The sequence below is a fragment of the Platichthys flesus genome, chromosome 12, assembly GCF_949316205.1.
Source record: "Platichthys flesus chromosome 12, fPlaFle2.1, whole genome shotgun sequence".
Taxonomy (NCBI): Eukaryota; Metazoa; Chordata; class Actinopteri; order Pleuronectiformes; family Pleuronectidae; genus Platichthys; species Platichthys flesus.
The window spans coordinates 17,508,474-17,529,529 of record NC_084956.1 but is presented as its reverse complement, the minus strand read 5'-3'; the positions used below and the strand labels follow the sequence as shown (position 1 = coordinate 17,529,529).

General features: G+C 42.9%; 1 protein-coding gene across 1 annotated transcript; it reads left to right on the top strand.

Moving 5' to 3' along the window:
- The first annotated feature begins 48 nt into the window (after positions 1–48).
- On the top strand, positions 49–20,986 carry ret (ret proto-oncogene receptor tyrosine kinase). The gene is made up of 20 exons (XM_062401299.1): positions 49–453; positions 11,005–11,247; positions 11,525–11,818; positions 12,194–12,432; positions 12,778–12,973; positions 13,082–13,281; positions 14,407–14,689; positions 14,852–14,983; positions 15,402–15,512; positions 15,609–15,722; positions 15,840–16,084; positions 16,173–16,320; positions 16,440–16,547; positions 16,635–16,849; positions 17,114–17,236; positions 17,326–17,396; positions 17,958–18,095; positions 18,247–18,346; positions 18,955–19,102; positions 19,958–20,986. The coding sequence occupies exons 1-20, from the start codon at positions 387–389 to the stop codon at positions 20,113–20,115; spliced, it is 3,333 nt and encodes a 1,110-aa protein (XP_062257283.1). The 5' UTR covers positions 49–386; the 3' UTR covers positions 20,116–20,986.
- The last annotated feature ends 70 nt before the right edge of the window (positions 20,987–21,056 follow it).

Below are 21,056 nucleotides of genomic sequence, written 5' to 3'. Positions count from 1 at the left end.
GTGCCTGTGCCTTTAAAACGCGCCTTTTACTGATAAGAGTTAATAATTTCCACCCTGCAGAGTGTTAATGAGATGACTGACCTGCTGTTAAGTTATGCTCTTAAATTCCCTGTAAATGTCTGCTGCCTCCTCCTCCTCCTCCACCTCCTCCTCCTCCTCTGGTCAGCAGCAGCAGCCACTGGAGCCGCGGCGCGCACAGCAGCGCGTCCATGGCACACTGACTTCATCCGTCTGCACCGGAGCCGCGCACACTGTGGGATACACACTGTGGCTTGTACCGCGCCTTTATTTGTTTTTGCGGTGTGAATTTTTACTTTGCATTTTTTTTTTTTTCTATCGAGGGAACTAGTTTTTGACTCAGAAACTTTTACCTATGGTTCGTGAAAATGGGGCTAAGTTGTGGTTTCTCTCGGGGAAACATCGCTGTGCTGCTGCTGCTGCTGCTGCTGGAAGGTAAGACGCCTCATCCTCAGTTGTATTAGGAGACTCCGGCTGGAGGAGCAGGAGATGAAGTTGGAGCAATTTCCAACAAGCCGCATGTTGTGCAAATGCATAGTAGATTTCTTGAAACAGATTTTTGTGCAAATAAAGCAAAGTAAAAATGTATTATTTTTCCAAAAAGGAAAATTCTTCATTCATCAGCTTCATCTCTCTTTAGTCTTTATTTTGAGCATCTTCTTCATCTCTTGCCTTCCTCTCAGTCAGACAAACTATCGCTAAACATGTTTGGTTTGGGATGCACTTTAGATTCATGATGCTCTGCTAAACTGACTGGAACATACATAGAAAACAGAGAGGAGAGATGTCTGAGCTACTGCAAACAGCTGATAATACACCTGCTTGTGTGTAAAAGGCTGGAGTTTGAAACCTTTTTTCCAGAGAAGTGTCTTGGGTGGCATCAGCACAATGCCGGCACTGTGTTTCCCGCTGCAGAAAGTGATACGTGCATTGTGCTGCTGGCTGTTATGCGTGGCATGCCACTCTGAGACCTACAGTCAAATGAAAACAGCCATATATCATAATATTATAATCCCATTCACAATCCCACAGCCCAACTGTACCAACACTGTGCTCCCATGCAGTCTATATTTAAAGTGTCTCTCATAGCTCAGGAGCGTGCAGCCAGTCCGTCAAATGGGTTGCTTGGACAAATATAGGCCATTGTGTGGAATTCCTGAATTTGTTGTTGGACTTGAACTCAGTCTCAGCAGAGGTTAATATCAGGGATGTGGACTTTAAAAGTAATCATCCCAGTCTTTTAGTGGAATTGAGATGTGGAAAGAAAAAGGCTCGGTATTCATGTGAGTGGGTCAGTGCAGAAGTGGGTTCATACCAGTAAACTACAGGCTTAAACGTAATCGCCCAAGGGAGCAGTTTCCTGCAGAGTTGTTAAAATGATTAATGAAAATTCAGAGGGTGCCACAGTTAGGTGCGTAATGTTCTCTGAGTATTTTTCAGTGTGACACACAGTGGAGCACAAAGAGACTGAGAGATGTAGGCCCAGCGTGATGCTCCTCTCTCACAGCCAACGCAGCCTTTTCTCCTGATATTTATAGAGGAAGACAGTTGGTCCAGTTCCATTTCATGTGTCAAGGACGACGTGGTAATTAAATGGGTGCTGAAATCCACACCCCGCATTGAGCGCCGGAGCCCATCACCTGCCGGTTTGCTGGAACAAAAGGACCTGGACTTGTTCAGGGAGGTGAAGAAGAAGCGAGCCACGGGCAGGTGTGCGGCAGCTGCTCCTATCTCTGGGCAAACACTGCGCTGTTTGTTTTCTTTAGGAAAATATCGCCTGTTATACAAGTGCACACACTGTTCAGATTGCAGGTCGGACGGTAACTGGCCTCAAAACGACACATCAGATTGATTTGTGTCGTGTTTGTCTTACATTAGCGAATTCTGCCTCACTTTTTGGAGGATGTTCTGCTTGTTGACATCAGTTACAGTACAATCATATTCTGCTCAAGGAGATTTTAAGCCACTAAATTACTTTGCTCATATTCTAGTTGATTTTAACACCATTTGATGTTGTTTTTTTGTCTCAAATGTGAGTCCTTAATCGTATAAAAGTAATTGAACCTAAGGAACAGTTACATTAGTTGTCCGTAGAAAACAAAAGTTGTGAGTGTATGGTCTGATTCCCCCCAGCACTGTTACTGATGACTTGAGTTTTTCTTGCTGAGGTCATCAAACTAAGGAAACTGGCAATCAGCTCTCGCCATAAGACTAATCAGCATTTTTAAAAGTGGCCGAGACGTCGCCCTGCACTTTAGAGTGGAACTAAGTAGAAGAGGTAAAGCAGTTCAAGACTTTAATTAGACTGAACTGAAGCTAGAACTTATGGTTGTGTATTTGTTGGCAGTTTGGATGCAACAAAAATGTATTGTTGTCATGCCCATGCGTTTAATGGCCAATTACACATACACGGACTTTCACTACGGTTTTACACTGCTTTCTGTCTTCTCACATAGAAGAGGACAGACAGCAAGGGACATGGCCCCCACTGGGTAGCACAATAACATGTGAAAGAAAAGTAGAAGAATTTGAAACACCAATGGCCAGCAACATAACAGTATACTCCATCAAAGAATGAACACAACTTAACTGGTTCTGTATGTTATAAGTTGTGCAAAGGAAAATGAAAAGGAGGAGACCCAAGGCCCTGAAGTCTTATTAGGTCTTGTTATTATTATAAGTCCTACTTATGTCTTTGTGAAGAAGATGGACTGCTGTGCCTTTTGGAGAAGGGGATTTGCTGAAAGGACCTTTGCTTCGTTTGATTTATTTAAATGCAACCTTGTTAATGATTTAAGTAGTTTGATGTCGGCCCACCGAACAAGCACTGAACAGCAGCTTCTGTCTCTAAACCTGGTAAAAGCCTTTATGGAAATGAACCACGTCTTGACAGACACTTCTGTGTAATCCATCACTGCCACATAAAGAGCCGCAGATGTTTTCACATAAGAGTATTGATCGGTTTATCTTCCGCCGTGACCTTGCTACTGTATCTTTGACCCTGCCTTGCCCTCTGGCCTTTGAAACCTTAACCAAGTGGTGATCCTCACTCAGAGATGACCCCCCCCCCCCCTCCGTCCCACAGGAAGCAGCGCTCGCAGAATCTTTCAGCTGCTTCTCCTTCTCCTTGCATTACCACAGTGATTTTCATCAGTATCCTTTGCTTTTGAGAAGGACCAGAGCAATAAATCTCATTTGAAACATGCTGCTATTTGATTTAGCTCCTTATTACATTATATGATTCAGCAGTCTTGTGTTGCCTATATGGCTGCACCATAAATCTTGTCAACTCTTCACTCGTGTTGTCACTACGTCTCCTTTAGTGTAATTGGACACCATCTTGATGCAAGTTGTTTAGAGAGTTTATCCTTTTGATTAAATTGTGTGAACAGCAGGGATTTTCTTTTATTTCAACAGTTTCTTCAGATCTTAGAAAGAAAAACACTTGTCAAAGCTGTTTTATGGAAAAAAGAAACTTGATTCTCGGTTTATGTCTCAGAGGGAAAGGATTTATTTTGTGTTTTTTTCATGGTTATTCACTTAAGGATTTGGCAAAAACACGCGTCCCAGCATGTGATTTAAAACCACAACCACCTGGCCTCAGCTGTGCTCCAATCATTAAATCTTAAGCCACCCCCAAAGATTTTGCCAAGATATCTGCAAAGAAAAATCCACCTTTTAGTTTTTCTTCCTTTATTTTACAGGGAAATAACAGTGCACATGTTGTGTGCTACAAATGCAACGGATCATCAGCATAATGCTGCCAAGTTTAGGATCAGAACAGTGATGCAGCAGTTTGAAGCTCACAATGTTTTACATTTTGACTTTTCGATTACTGTTTCCTCCCGTTTGCCAACTCCTGCATCAGCAAAACATTCCCTAAAATGCATCACTCCATTGGATTTTTGACCAAACTGAACTCGTGGTTCTATGAAATATCGCGTCTGACGAAGGGACGCCGCCCAATTCACTTACTGCCGCTCTGCTGAGAGTCCCAGCCTCCAGCTCCGGACCGGTCCTCCTGCTGCCGCTGGCTTTTCATGGACGCTGCTCCTACCTGTCAAAGCTCCCTGCCTGATCCTCTCGTCAGTTCAGGGTCACACTTGGCTCTCATGCATGGACAGAATCTAATTTGTGGTGGTGAAAGGACAAGGAGACATTGATTGAAATTTCGCCCTCGGGGCTTTTAGTCCCCTTGTTTCACATGGGTCTTGACAAGTTATTTTCCAGTTGCCTAGCAGTGCACGCCATGTTTGACCCATTATTTACAACAATGAGCGAAACCCAGGAGAAGCTCATTTGGATCCACATGGCCTGGGTGATGCTGCAGAGCTGAACGTGCGTGAGGGCGGGGTTTTTACAGGTGCCATTAGTTGGCTTTACAATTTTTAATCATAAAAATGTTACCAAACCATTATGGAGGAAATTGTAAAAATGTTCGTTAAGTTTAATCCTCTTTTCCCATGAACGCTGATACTTCCCAAAGAGGTAGTTTCCGCTCACCCCTCCTCCGCCCGCCACACCCTGCCAACCCTCTGGGTCCATCTGTTTGATCCTTAAATATGTTGGAAATTATTTTTCCACCACGTTCCTCCACCTGCCAGTGCCAGAAACTCTGAAAGCTTTACTTCCCCTCATGCTGGAAGATCAGTGGCCTCCATTGTCTGCCATATAAGCAAACGCCCCTCCCTCCGTTTCCATAATGTAATCCATCATCCACTGTAAAACCTGATGTGGTGACACACAATGGAACAAGCCGTCAGACACTAGTTGCTCAAATAGTCACCACTCGTCTCAACAGTGTCGCTTTTTAGTTTGGGTACTGATATTTTCAGGATTGAAGAGATTTAATGATGATGGTCCTGCCCGCTGCATGGAGAGTCTGACACTTCACACCTTTTATATTCAACTCATCAGAATTTCTTAAAATAACACAAAATACCTTTTTTATTTTATATAAAATATCTATAAGGTAAACATTTATACGCCATCTTTTTTAGCCACGGTAATGTCTCTCAGTAACGGTGCTGCCAGACGTTCATAATTATCGCATTTTGCCCTTTGTTCAATGACAAAAAAAGACAAAATCCCCATAATGTACAAAAACATCCATCATTTTTGACAGAATTCGGAATTAAGATTATCAATAGAGTTCAAAATGGAAACTACATCTGTATTTACGCTTCTTGTACGTGAATATGGATCAAACGTCAGTTGTTGTCTTCTCACATGATGTCCTTCCAGTCAATCATGCTTGGAGGATGCAGGCGACAGTGAATGAGTGATGGGGCGTTTACTTTTTATAACGTGTTTATTAACATGTGTTTTCATGTGGTTAGAATCGTAGAAGGAGTCATATACATGTTCGTCTAAACATTGTCTGTGTTTTATGAAAACTTTGTTTATTTTAGTAGTTTGTAGTTTCTGTGTTTTTCTTGGACTTGTTATTTTCTCCCAAATACAACAATTTTGAGCATCTGCTACGAATATGTCAACAAATTGGATCATGTTATTTTTTCTCAAATTCAGGAAATTTTGAATAATCCTCATGACTCGATAGACTTTCACTGACTTTTATCAACCACCAACATGAGGTCAATATGTTAATTTGTCCACTACTTGGTTTGTGACATGCAAGCATGTGAGCATGTTAACATGCTGAGATCAACTTTAGCACTGTACCTCAGAGCCGCTCGTGTCTTAGTCAATTTTTACAGTTTCCTTGGACAAAAGGAGTTCTCCCTGGATAATTTTTCAATCGTGTTACACTGTGAAGCATCTAGTAATTATCATACATATTTTTGAAACGTGAGCATTTTCAGTAAACCCTTGATTTTTTTAATTCAGTGGTATGAAGTCTTTATGAAACTGGTCACAGAGAATTCTTTATGAAAACATCAATGATTTGACTTTATTTTTACCGGCAGTTGTTTCCTTCCCTCTTTGTGTCTGTCCGTCCCGATGTGGTTTTATCAAAGTAGCCTAATGACTGAGTTTCATCCAACTCAGTCTGGAGCTCCATGATCAACCACATGTTCCATTTTTTATGCCACTATCCCCCCCCCCAGAGGAATTCTTAAACTGAATTTATACTTGTAACTAATCCCAGAGGAGATGTTCTATTAGATTTCTTTATGACTGATGAACATGGTTCATTGGATCTCAGCTCTTGTATTCTCGGAGGGCTAATTGGATTACATTATAAGGGTAATTGATTATTATGTTACGGTATGCATATCGGTAAACTGAGTAATAACCTGAAGCCCGGCTTCCCCCTCCTCCAAACTGAGATGAGATATCGTCTTTCTCTGATGAAAAGTTTGATGGCTGTGTCATCATGACAGGAAATGACTCTCTCTCCTCATTACACCTCATGGTTTTTGAGAAGGAGAGTGTCACAGTTAGGACTACATTAAATCCAGGTTGTGGATGCAGCATGATATGGCTGAAGCATATACTGGCACAGGAAATGGAGAGGGAGAGATTTCAAAACATTATGATCAATAATAGCTTTCATAAGTGGAATTATAGCCCAATGTGCAGCTTTTTAGTTAATTGAATCCTTGAAGAGAACCATTCCCATAACTGTTACATCTCTGGAAGCAGAGGAATCATGATAGGTTTCAGAGTCATTACAATATTTATTGTATTTATATCACCATCATATAACCGGCTGATATGCTCCTTCCTGCTGCTCACTGCAGCCACTTTGTAACAGATGATAGATTCTTTGAAAATGGGGATACTGATGTAGCAAATTGTGTCGCTGGCCGTGAAATGAAACCCACACCGTTGATGTAATATTTCTTACGGCCGTGCAGCTAAAACAACTGGCCCCATATTACATGCAGCAGAGATGATTGCCACAGCCATCAGCCATTCTCCTTGTCTGTCTCATCAGTGGAAAACAATCAGCATCACCGTTGATTAGTACGGTTATTGATTGGTCTGCTGCCAGATACACAGCCTTTCCAATGGGTCGTTACCAGGGACCGATGCAGCGCACATTGACCTTGGGAATCAGAGGGCATGCATCGGGCTGAGCTCTCACCGCAGGAGCTCCAGTCCACCAACGAGTTTAGTGAGGGAATGAATCATACAGCAGATGGGCCTGGGTCACTTTTCCCGATCTGCCATGTTGTTGATGAGGATGCTCGGGAGAGGACGTCTGGGTGCATGGGGGGGGGGGGGGGGATCCGTGTTGTGCTTCACTGAGGCCTCCACAGAGGTACATCAGTCAGAGTGTGGGTTACTCTAGCACATGAGCTCATAGCTGGTAAATCTGTCAGCCGAAGCACGCATTGAGCTAATTGAGTTCCTGTCTTTGTCTGGGACGACGGTGAGGGCGTTCCACCCTATCGGCTCTGACCGGTCGCAGACACACAGTGGTTGACTGAACGCCGTGGTTTCAGACGGTCGGATGAGATTTTGTCCTTTTTGTCCTTCCACTGTTCAAAAAATGAGACACAGAGGACACAGACCACAATAAACTCAAGGTAACTGCAATTATCAAAGACAAGCAGGGCGAGCACACATGGAGTCGACCGATTGTTGTTTTTCAGCCTCCTATGAGTCCAATTTCAACATCCGCTCAGCAGTACATGATATCTATTGTAAACATGGATTGCTACAAGAGTCCTCCTGTGCAAACACTGGCTTTGTTTGCAAAATTACTTACTCTGTCTTTTGAAGAAATGACACTATATGACGCAGGTTTTATAGGTGTGTGAAGGCTGTAAAAGGTCGGCTTATGATGGAAATGTTTACCCAGTTTGATTTATGGCACGTCGAGGCTGCTCCAAAAACAGCAATGATGTCGCTCTACATTTCAAAATATGAGGGGCATATTTTTTCACCGCTCCCATGATATAGCACTGACATGAAATATGTGCTAGGGCTTTTAGTGTTTTTTTTTAAATCATTATCCGTGCACGGTGTTAAGAGGTGAGTTGTCATTACACTGTGTGTATTTCCATCATTCTTGTGCATCGTTTGGGGGAAAGGTAATGAGTCATGCTTTGGAAATTCGTCATCATGGCTTCACTGACAAAAGATGCCATTTGCAAAGAGAGGCCTGCTTGATCCATTCAATTAATTAGTTCTGATATAAACTGCTTGCTTTCTGTTGGCTTCAGTCCTGGAAAGAAATTGAATTTTGAATGATATAAACGAATTGTGTTGCATGGGGTCCAACCAGCGTGGCTCCGAGCCAGGGCCAGCGTTCATAAATGCATGCGGCTCACGATAGTTAACACGCTGGCGTTTTATTCGTAGAGCTGCTGTGTTTGATTCATGACTGTATCATGTGTACGTTTATTTTTTCTTTAGGGCTGTAGACATTTGTATTATATATCTTATTCAAACTGCAAATTAACCCAGGATCATTGGAATCCTATCAGATTAAAACTGACTATTTATGTATAGTATTAAAATGAATATTAAGCCACGGTTTTCCACGGTCAGGTTTGAGTCTGTGTCCGTATGATAATGGCGCCCTCTATTGGCCATTGTAGGTGCTGGGATTAAGGCCTGGACTGAGATAGCATACAGGACATGTATTGTGTTTCACTTCTCGTATTTTCTTACACCCATTCTGTGTTATTTTTTAAGTCATATATCATTATTGTTGACCTTCAGCACGTTCAGAGTCCATGCGCTGCTGAGGGTCACATTTGAAATGTCTATATAACATTTAACAGGCGCTGCATCGTGTTATTCTTCTATAGCAGAGCCATCCATCCATGTTCAACCCGTTTGTTCTGCCTCCCATGAAGTCACAGCTCTGTATTATGCTGTAACGTCTAAACAAGACAAGCAGTATCAAACAACCTGAATGTGCATCACAGGACAAATAGTCATCTTAGTGCCTTGGCTATAGGTGTGTCAACACGATTATTACTCACATACCCCCTTTCCACCAGTGCTAGTGCTGGTTCAGAGCTGTTTCCAACTGCAAACCTTTTAAGAATCAGTTTTTCTTTTTCACAGGCTAGAGCCACGTCACTACTGTTATGGAATTTATGCTTGATGGTCTACATTAACATTTTCTGCAAAAGACATCAGCTGTTGCCTGAGCTCTCCTTTCACCAGCTTCCAGAAAACGTTCATAACAACTCCATCACCATATACGTGACTGACGACGTCTTGAAGGCTCAACTGTATAACTGAGCCCCCAAACTTCCACTTGTTATATATTATATTATACATAAACATTCTTTCATTAAATGCTCGCTCGCTCTCTCCTCTCTGTGCTGTGAGTCAGAGCATAGACCGTATATAAAAAGCCAGATTCAGCAACAAGCAAAGTAATAAATCTAGTCATTAGATTTAGCATTGAAATCACATCAACATTTTGTTTAGCTCAAGAGGAAATTTGTTTCATCTCTTTGTTTTGCTCTTAGACCTAAATATTTGAATTTGCCCTCCACAGCTTCATCTCTTCATCCTCAGTTAACTTTGAATGATAAACACATTTGAGTAAAATTGCAACTCAAATATCGTTAATTTTAACTGACCTAACTGTTTCTGTGGGTAAAGACATAATCCATTGTTGCAAAGATTAATCTTGAGTGAGCTATTGCAGAATAAATACAGCATATTTCTTTAACCTTTCTAGACTTGACGACCACTCAAAACACTTTACAGTTTGGCCTTTCCCTCATTCACACACATACTCTGCTTCTACGTGCAGCACTTCTATCACACGTCACTCACACACTGCCATCACAGCCATCAGGGGTAATTTGAGGTTCAGTGTCTTGCCTAAGGCGAAGGGAAAGGGGGGACAGAGATCAAACCACCTACCTTCTGTTTAGTGGGCGACCCGCCCTATCTCCTGAGCCACAGCCACATGTTTATATTTCTAAAGCCCTGCCAATCAATCATCATGTTTTCCAGCATGTTGTTAAAAAGTATTTTATTTCCAGTAGTAATTATTCCAACACCTGCAAAAACATCCATCCATAAGAACTTGTGTGTGAGAGAAAAGTGTATCTTGGAGATCTATACACACTGTGCTCAAAACATGAGCCGAGGGCCTGTAGAACACTTAACACGTACAAGGCCTCAGTATGAGTCTGAGCACAAATGGCTCTGCTTACAAAATGGCAACTCATCCCTAATTTGTTTGTAGTCATGAAAGTGACTCCAGCCATCGCAGCAGGATTAACAAACGAGTGGCCCGCTGTTTGTTTTCTGGAGATCACTTTTAATAAAAAGGAGCCTCCCAGAGTGTATCTCCATCTCTATCCTTCAGGAAGGACGGCCACATTTTATCCATCAGCTCGGCCTCCTGTCATCCAAGCCCCATGAAATTAAATCAATGTCTGAAACCAGAGCCGAAGCCTCAACTGCACCAACAGAAATAGAAAATCTAGTTGCGCTGTCTGCTAATGACATTAGTGCGTTCCCTAAATGGTCGCCTACTGTCGTCAAAGAGGAACATGGCAGGGATATAATTACAGGAGGAACACTCACATCTCCTTTTTCCTGTAAAACACAGCCTGCTATAGCTCTTTATGGATTACCCCCTCAACACATATGCACTCACGTACATACATACATACACACCCCACTATGGCAGGTAATGATTCATCTATCCTGCATATCCGGTTATCCCTTGTAATTAAACTTCTCAAGGTGAATGCAAGGAGAAACGGAAACCACATGTTATTGACCGTGTGAGAAATTCATTAAAAGGGCTGCATAAGTGTCATTTGAAACCACCCTTCAATTTCCGCAAAGGGGGGGAGATGAAAAAAAACCGAGCCTGTCATATTTCATGTATGCTCATTTTTCCATTCAGCCCGGGCAGCATTGTCAAGTGCGCACTGTTGTCACGATAAAATATCCAGGGAGAGATGTCCGATAACTGCCGGTATCCTGCTCTGTAATGAGACAGTGATGTTAGGCCCCTGTTTTTCAGTCAGCACAGTGTTGACTCACCTGCTTTCCAACATCTGTTTTCTCCATATCTTCTCCCTGCAGGAGTGACAGCCCTGTACTTCCCTCAGAATGAGTACATCGAGACGGTGTACGTGGGCCAGCCGGCAGGTACGCCCATCCTGCAGGTCCACGCCATGCTGGACAGCGACTCTGAGCGGCCGCATTTCTACCTGTGCTGGAGCACGCTCAGACGGCCGGCCTACAGCTCCTGGTTCCACCTGGACGTCAACACCGGAATACTGTCCTTGAACAAAACTCTGGAGGAGAGCGACTTCGCCATCCCAAGTGAGTTGGACACAGGCATTGTCACGGTAATGCAGAGTGGTGTCCGAAAGCCTGAGACCACTCTGTATAATGTTGTTTCAGTGCCGGGTGTGTTTCAACATGAGAGTACATTTGTTTCTTTGCGTTTATGCTCTTTGCATACTAATAATGCTTTGGCTCTGTGCTCAGGTTGTAATGTGATTGCATAATGGCGAGAGCAAAAAGTGCAGACAACTGAAAAAGCACTGTCTGAGATTAAAATGCCTCTCGCTTTTGTTTCGGCTCTGCATCTCATCAGATCAACATTCGTGGTCCGTGAAGAAGTTGGGCCTCCACGCCACGGTTCTTCCAAACTTCTCCAGAAGGCCCCACTGCACCAACAAGAACTCCCCGCGGATCAAGTTAGACTTTGTCAACGCCACGTTGCCCCAGTGCACCCACACGGATATGAAGGAGCTCTGCTTCCCCCACAGAGACACCTTCAACCTCCGTATAATGGAGAACAGGTTCCCCGGACCCATACGGCAACTGCGGCGACTCACCAGACTCAACGTCTGCCCCAACTACACCATCTCTTACAACGTGGAGTCAGGTTAGAGACAGTACAGAGAGCGACTTTGTGATATTTGATAGAAGAAATAACAGATTCTACCTATTGCAGATGGGAAGTGGAATTTATAAATCATAAAATGCATCACAGCTCAATTGAACACATTGGTTTTACAGTCTCACCTGTTGTGGTTTAGTGGGTACTGTTAGCACTAGCTGTAAAACACATTACTCTGTCACCTCATTGACTGAATGACCTTTTTCTGCCTAGGGTGCTGTTATTCTCGTTTAGCGTTTAAGCTAAATTCTGTTTTTCCATTAGTGACATTGAAGCCACGTTGTCTGCTGTTCAGCCAAAGTCACAGTTTGCTATTGAATCACATCCATACCATTTTTTTGCTTTTCCTCTTCTCTTCAGAAACCCCAGCACCGTTCGCTGTGGATGAGAACACCACAGAGCTGTTGGTGACGGCCCCTCTGGACCGCGAGGAGAGTGAGTGCTACAGACTCCTGATGGTCTGCACCGTCCGAACAGACACGGTCATCACCAAGGAGGAAACTTCGCTGGACGTGTTTGTCTTGGACGAGGATGATAATGCACCGTTTGTGAACGGGACGGACACGACGGACATCGTTATCAGCTTCAATCGGACAAAGGTGAGAGAAGGGGTGCATTTAGGGGCGGGGCCTGGAGGCAGCTGACATCTTATTGGTGCCTGAGGAGCCCCTGTCCTGTCAGTAGTCTTTTATTTATTTGAATAAACATGATACTAGCAACACTAGGAACACAATAGGAACAAGATATGTAGGATATTATAGAGCTAACAGTTAACAAGGAACGACTGAATGACTGAATGAATGTTGGACATATAATTGTCCCTTCTGTGTAAACTGTGGCCCCTTTGCGGCCCCTGATTAAGGAAAATCCTTGCTCCACCACTGAGTGAGAGGACGAATACAAGACTGATCTGATCAGCTCTGACCTTCTCGTTTTTTTCCTAGGGTGGCTCTTTTGGAACCTTGTATGTCTTTGACAGGGATTTAACTCCCAGCTATCACATAGACAACAGCCACAGTAAGTATGGCGGGAACTTGCTCAACAGCGACCCATGGATAAATAAAACATTCGAAATAAAAGGCACCTTCAGTGAAAGGAAAGCAGCTCACGGAAACATTCGAGAGACCGTCCACGACTACCGTAAGTAAACCCAAGTACTCAAATTCATGTTTTTATGAACATTGTAGTATTTAAATGCATTTTACACGTATATGTGTATATTTTTTTTTTTTTTGCTCTTGGTTTTAGAGCTGGTCCTGAAGAGGAACTTGTATGTGAATGAGAATCGCAGTGTGCAGTTGGACTACCTGGTCAATGACACAACCTACCCCGGCCTGGAGGGAACAGTGCTGCTGCACTTCAACATCACCATCCTACCAGTGCACATCCGCTTCGCGAACATCACACACATGTTCACACTGACACGCAGAGCTTCAGCTTACGCACAGGTAAGCTCCCCACACACATCCATAACCCACTGATGCTGTCTTAAAGTGTATCGATCATTAACATTAGTCACATGCTGATGTGTGCATTACCCGAGATATTGTTGGCTGTAGTAATTCCTTCTCATCATATTGACTAAAGGTTCCGTAAGAATTCTATTTTAATGGTGTGGAATTTTCTAAAACATCTTCACAAATTCCCATCGGATCACCATAGGATGAGATATGCAGAGTACATGGAGTATGGAGTTGGTGTGATGCAACAAAGTACTTCATTACTCTACTTATGTGCATTTTTCACCTATCTGGACCACTTAGTAGATTTATTTTCTGGTACTTTTCACTTTTACTCTACTACATATATCGGCAACTGTCTGTATCTATCTATACTACAGTTTTACAATGCATTGTATGATATGTTTACCTGGTTTATCATACTGTTTTTTAAATGTAATGAATACATAAGGGAGGGGACCTGGTCCACTGATCCAGTCAAAGCAGACAGGCAACATTAGACCCGCCTCCTGCAGCAGCATCACTAGTAAAGAAACACCTGCAATGTTCTCATGAGAGGTCGACACTAAGTGATGAGCTAATATGACAATGCATTCTTCATTAATATGATAGTCTGTATAAATCATGTATTCAACTAAATATAGAGTAGGCACAGTTAATGATGTAAGATTACATTAGGGAAATACTTAGGGAAATACTTTTAATACTTTCAATATTAAAAGTTAATGAGGTACTCTAACTTTTTGCAGAGTACATCTTAATAGAATTGTTAAACTTGGTATGAAATGTCACATTGGACAACATTACAACCCATGTAGCAACTTTTTTTTTTTAATTTTATTGAATCCTCTGTTCACATTGGGTAATATAATAATAATGATAATAATAATAATAATGATAATGATAATAATAATAATAATAATAATAATGATAATAAAGGGGATAAGATTCCATACTAAAATGTGACAGTGTTAATTCCTCATACAATTAAAAAAACAGCTCAATATGACCATGTGCTGACTCACTCTCAAACAGTGAGACTGCCACCTGCTGGTTACTTCCTTACCTTACAATAATGTTCAACTTTCATTCCCTTGTCTCCTTCCCTCTCAGGTTGGCAGAGTGTGTGTGGAAAACTGCCAGCAATTTGATGGCTTCATCGTCACGTACCGGCTGGATGTGCCAGATAGGAACGTGTCTGCTGACCTGCAGTCCTGCTATGCCGCCATAAGCATCACCCAGGCTCCAGACGCCATGTGGGGGCTGCTCTACGTGAACGACTCGGAGGCTTTGCGCAGGCCTGAGTGCCAGGACCTGCAGTACTCTGTTGTGGCCCAGGAGGAGCACACGCAGCAGGAGGCCAGCACACAGATCCACATCATACTAGAAAGTGAAGGTATGTAGTACGTAGTGAATCTACATTTGACAACAACATGCTCTTTTCCTTAATTCACCACCACCTTTGGCACTCTGAAATATTATTTTCAGAAATGTTCCTTTCTCCCAAATGTATTTTAAACGTGTGGCTAATGTGTCATCCTGGCTCTGTTGTACATAGTACACAAGGCCAGTCAGGAGAGCCAGCAGTTCCTGTCCTGTGCAGAGAACAGAGGACGAAGAGACTGCGAGTCTGTCCGAGGCCTGGGAGCGACAACAGGGAGGTGTCAGTGGAGGCAAGGCACAGAAAAAGGTACATTTTATTTGATTCACAAGGATCATCACAAATAAAAGTTGTTTACTTGTAATCCTACAGGATTTGAACATCACTGAATCATTTCCTGAATCAGTATGAGACCTTGGAGTCTTTTAATGAGAACAAAATGTGAACATGTTTCCCACAGCGGTGGCAACGGAACAAATTAAAGCCCGGATCCAGCATGTGTGTCCCTCTCAGTTACACCACTGTCTCTTGCAACAGGATGCACGGAAAATGTGGTGTTCATTTTGAGAAACAGAAACAACATGATGGCAGGAGCAAGGCCCCACAGTCGTGTATTGTTTAAACAACAACATCGTATAACAGAGGTTCAGAATGAGTTGTCAGTCATGTGCATGTTGTTTGTCATCTGGTATCATCTGTTCACCCACTGACCCTTTTCATATTTCAGGGATATCTGAAAATTACTCGACCTGCTCCCCTGACCTGCGGACATGCCCTGATAGCTTCTGTGATGCAGTGGAAAGCAAAGATTCATCGATTTGCCCCCAAGACTGTACAAGTACGAAACATGTCTTTACCTGCATATTGAGAAACATCAAATACACATCTCTATTAAATATAAATATAAATGAAACCATTTTGTTTGTCTGTGAAGAGGAAACTGTGATCGGAGGTCATGAACGAGGCTTGGGAAGCGGGATCAAGGCCGGTTATGGAACATGCTACTGCTACGCGGAGAGATGTTTCTGTGAGAAGGAAGATATTGTGGGTGAGTCGTCATTAATCACATGAGACAAGGGAAGGATTGTCTCCCAGAGGTGCTGTGTCATGTCGTCTGAAACGACATGCTTTTCTTAAAAAAATGACACAACATCCTCTCCTCCAGACGCGATCTGCGACGACATGTGTAAAACCATCATCGCCACCTCTCTGCTGCTCTCCTTCGTCGTCTCCATCCTCCTCTCCTCATACTTCATTCACCGGTATCACAAGAACTCGTCCAAGCCGCCAATCGCCTCCGCGGAAATGACATTCCGTCGGCCAGCTCAGGCCTACCCCATCAGCTTCCCTGGGAACAACTTACGCCGGGGCTCTCAGGATTCCATCGAGACTGACACCTTTAAAATACCCGTGAGCTGCCTCTTTCAACACATGGACTCTTTCCTCTTTTTACATTTTTCCGTTGGAACATTTGAGAAATGTTGTGTTGTTTCAACAGGAGGATCCAAAGTGGGAGTTTCCTCGTAAAAACCTTGTACTGGGCAAGACTTTAGGGGAAGGAGAGTTTGGGAAAGTGGTCAAGGCAACAGCGTTCAGGCTGAAGGGAAAAGCAGGTTACACCACTGTGGCTGTGAAAATGCTTAAAGGTAAGACGAGCCAGGCAATGAACAGACAAGCCTGGAAGTAGCGTTGATATATGAGGAATGAGTGTCTGGAGGGATGAATGGTTTCATCATTACAGTCCCTGCTTTTTCCTCCGTAACAGAGAACGCCTCACACAGTGAGCTGCGTGACCTGCTGTCAGAATTCTCTTTACTGAAGCAAGTCAACCACCCGCACGTCATCAAGATGTACGGAGCGTGCAGCCAGGAAGGTAAGGCCTCAGTCCTCCATCCTGCCGTGCTCTCCCGGTGCATGTGTGTTGCACATGGAGTATTGAGTGCTGCGTTTCTCTGAATAGGTCCATTGTATCTGATCGTGGAGTATGCCAAGTTCGGGTCGCTCCGCAACTTCCTGCGCGAGAGTCGGAAAGTTGGCCCGAGCTACATGAGCAGGGACAACAACCGAAACTCCAGCTACCTGGAGAACCCGGACGACAGGGCTCTGACCATGGGGGACCTGATCTCGTTTGCATGGCAGATCTCCAGAGGCATGCAGTATCTGGCTGAAATGAAGGTACATGACAAATGATAATAAGTTGCAAAATGCACAGTGTGTGTGCTCACTGCTGGAAATTCACCTCTGTAAATTTATGAAATGATACATTTTGGTATTATTATGGTAGCAGTCAAATACAAATACCAGAGAAGTTGAAACAGCAGCTAGAAGGGAAGAATTTGTGTTTCCATTCAAGTGACTAAAGCTGAAATATCAATTTAAAGTTCAAACTCTGAAACGAGAGAGATGAATTAAGCTGAATTGAGCGTTTTGGTGCGACAGGTTGTTCACAGGGACCTCGCTGCACGAAACGTCCTGGTCGCTGAGGGAAGGAAGATGAAGATCTCCGACTTTGGCCTTTCCAGGGACGTGTACGAAGAGGACTCATATGTTAAGAGGAGCAAGGTGAGGAAGAGACAGTAAAGTACATTTTGGTTTATATGCAACAATCTTTTCAATGACAAATAACAAGGTTGTTTTGTGTGTTTTTCCAGGGTCGTATTCCTGTGAAATGGATGGCAATAGAATCCTTGTTTGATCACATTTACACAACGCAAAGTGATGTGTGAGTATAAACATCATTAATAAATATGAAGTTGATTAACCTAAAGCTTTGAGTTGGAAATAGGAAGATGTACTTCAGGCACATGTATGGTTCTGTCAGCTTTGAGTTGCATTAGCTTATGAGAAACTTCTTTCAGGATTAATAATCAGGTTGACAGATATCGTTTGAAAAGGCACAAGTTCCTTGGTCACAATTAAAAGGCCTTGAAACGTCTCACAAACAGGAGCCGGAGATTCTCATGTTTATTTTTTATATATATATCTGTTTTTTCTGATGTATTTTTTGTTTGGTGCTGGATATAAATATATTTTATCTTCCCCATAATGTATTGCTTACGTTACAGTTATTATTTAAATATGAAATATAGTGTTAATCATAAAAAAAGACTGGAAATAGAAGGAGGAAACCCTAAACCTAGCTCTGTTCTAAGGTAATAGGATCTTCTTGCCCAGCTAGTCTATTTACTCCTGACTGTAGCTTCATATATAATAGATAACTCTAGACAATTGAGTATCAATCTTCCAGCTTTAAATATTCTTATTCTCATGTGTTTACTCCCAGCTGGTCCTTTGGTGTGCTGCTGTGGGAGATAGTGACACTTGGAGGAAATCCGTACCCAGGCATCGCCCCCGAACGCCTCTTTAACCTCCTCAAGACCGGCTACAGAATGGAGAGACCAGAGAACTGCTCAGAAGAAATGTGAGCTCCACTCTGTGTTACTCTACAGCATCTCCTTACTTTTGGCCAAGCGCACTAGCACCGCCCAGCCTTTAGGACATGTCGATGTGGAAAATGACTCAGTTGGGAGGATTCAATTTCACCCACTGTGAAACGTTTTCCCCCTCTGCAGGTACAACCTCATGCTCCGCTGCTGGAAACAAGAGGCAGAGAAGAGGCAGAACTTCTCAGACATCAGCAAGGAGCTTGAAAAGATGATGGTGAAAAGTCGGGTACGGTGACGCTGCACACAATACATTATAATAAGTTATAATCTTCCACAGAGAGGAAGAGGAAAGGGGAGGATATTAATCAGCTGCTTTCCGTGCATAACAGGCACATTCAGGGATGCATCTTACAGTCAGACGTTAGACTTTTTACCTTCCCACTCCTTCTGAATGAGCAGTATATCATTTCTGCTGGTCACATTGTGGTAGTGGCTCGCTGTGTACAGTCACATACACACAGGCACATGCTGCGCCTGCTTCACTGGATGATCTGTCACTCTTCCCGAGTGCTTTAGATACCATAATTAGTGTTTGAGGAGCAATCCTCAAATGTGGCCTTGCACAGCATAATCACAGAGTCGGGCTAAATATAGAGCATTTAAGGACAAGCGAGCGCAGATGTGCCACAATGCAGCAGGGAAGTTCTTCACTGTTATCAGAGAGAGGCAGCGCACACGTCACTTGGTGTAAGTTCCTGCAGTAACGTCCGCAGGGCCTTGCAGCCAGTGCATGTGTCCGACCTCAAACGTGAGCACACTCTCAGCCTTCACAGCGTGCCGTGTCCCATCTCCTCCCTTAATCAGCCTAATCACGCCCTCATTTGCTCTTGTCAGGATTACCTGGACCTGGCGGCGTCCACGCCAGCCGACGCCCTGCTGTACGACGACGCCCTCTCTGAAGAGGACACACCCCTAGTGGACTGTAATAACGCCCCTCTCCCTCGAACCCTCCCCTCCACATGGATTGAAAACAAGCTCTATGGTAGAATCTCCCACGCATTTACTAGATTTTAGAAACAGGACACATGACACAATCTATCTTTTTTGGCAAGTTGTGATTGGCTTTTTTCCATAGTCAAGTGTGTGTGACTGTGATGTAGGCATGCCTTTCTGCTGATTAATGCTGACATGTCTCCCATTTCATCGTAAATGAGAGGCTCAGTAAAGAAAACAGATCTTTGTGTCTTGACTCTTATTGTTTTATCTGGACCTGCTTCTAATGTACAGGAATGCTGACCAAAAGTAGTACATTTGTAAATATTGAATATATACCCTTCATTCTTATTTATACGGCTCATATTCATAATCATGCTTCATCCGCATTTCATTTGTACATAGATCCATTTTTTTCATTCCATCACATTCCAGCATGTTATTCGTTGACATTGGAAGAAACAGTGTGTGACATTGGAAACAGGTCCTCTCTGAATCAATCACTCACTGTGGTTTGAATTCAAGATTTTCTTAAATTTGTATAATGTATAATAGCCAGTAATCTAAAGTGACTGACACAATGTTGAACACACAAAACAGTAAGGCTTTTGAACCCAACTCTCAAGTGCATCTGCATTTCTCAACAGAAAGACAATTATAGGTCAAACACATGCACATAAGCAACATTACAGCCTTGATATGTGACAAAAACACCAGTAAGCTATAAATCAAATGATCTTTAAGTTAACGTAGCGCACACAAAGCCATAACCTTTCCCCTCTGAGGGTCAAAAGAGGACTCGAGCCCGACCGGACCACTGCAGAGTTTGATTCGAGGAGCCTTACTGTCTGCACGCTGTTCATCTTTCACTGAGTGCAGAAAAATGATATGTTCTCGTTTTTAGGCATGTCATACCCGAACTGGCCTGAGAAGAGCCCGGTACCGCTCAGCAGACATGATGCCACTAATCCAGTCTTTACAAGATATGCCAATGATAGTGTTTATGCAAACTGGATGGCTTTGCCTTCACCCGCAAAAGCTGTGGACAAGCTCGATAGCTAAAGACAAACCGACTCTGTAGAAAAGATGACTAATTGGTAGATGTATATATTTCTATAAGACTGTATATATATGCGACCTGATGCTAAAGTTGGTTCCCTTTTATTTCTGTTGCATGGGTATTCGAGATTTAAAAACGGAGGTCGTTTTGCTGCAAAACTGGCTGGATCAACATAGACCATGCTCCATTCTGCTCTTCAGTATGTTAATTATTACCTCATGGGTCATGTTGGCCAAGTTGTATCACTGCATGACTAGTGTACCAGATTGTATGTCAGTGTCAATGTCTTTTTAAGTGCCTGTGCCGCTTCTACAATAGCCTGCAATGTTTAATGTGCGACTGTGAAGATCTTACTCCAGCCCAGGAATTAAAGGGGACGTCTTTACCATCAACCTGTTGTAGACAGCTGGGGATTGACTGAGGGGACAAGGGAACCAAAGCAAAATGCTGACCTTGTTCTGAAAATGTAAAGTTTCTACTGTCGGAGGATCGTGCTCCTCAAAAAATGTCAAAGACCCATTTTGTGTTTCTCCCACAAAATGTTTCAAAGCTGTTGTTGCCAAAGAAAAGTAACACAGAGATGTTCAGTGAACGGTTTTCTTGCTTTAGTTTTTTTTTTATGATATTGTTTTTTACATGAAAAATATCAAGTAGTGAGTGCTCCTCCAGTGTCAGAACGTGAGACTTCATGTCGATTGTAACCATGTCCTCTGTCAGACTACAGTTCACTTTTTGATTCACTGTAATCACAGTCGTTGTGGAAAAACCATGATTATGTAAACTAAGGAGTGTTATCATTGTTATGTTGTTATAATTTGATTATGTTACATTAATAATAAACATAAAAAATGTGCAGTAAATCTGTTCAGCTCATATCTCTGAGAATAGTCAGCTTCTATCTGTGGTTTTAACGCTAATAACGTTTATTCAATAAACAAAATGC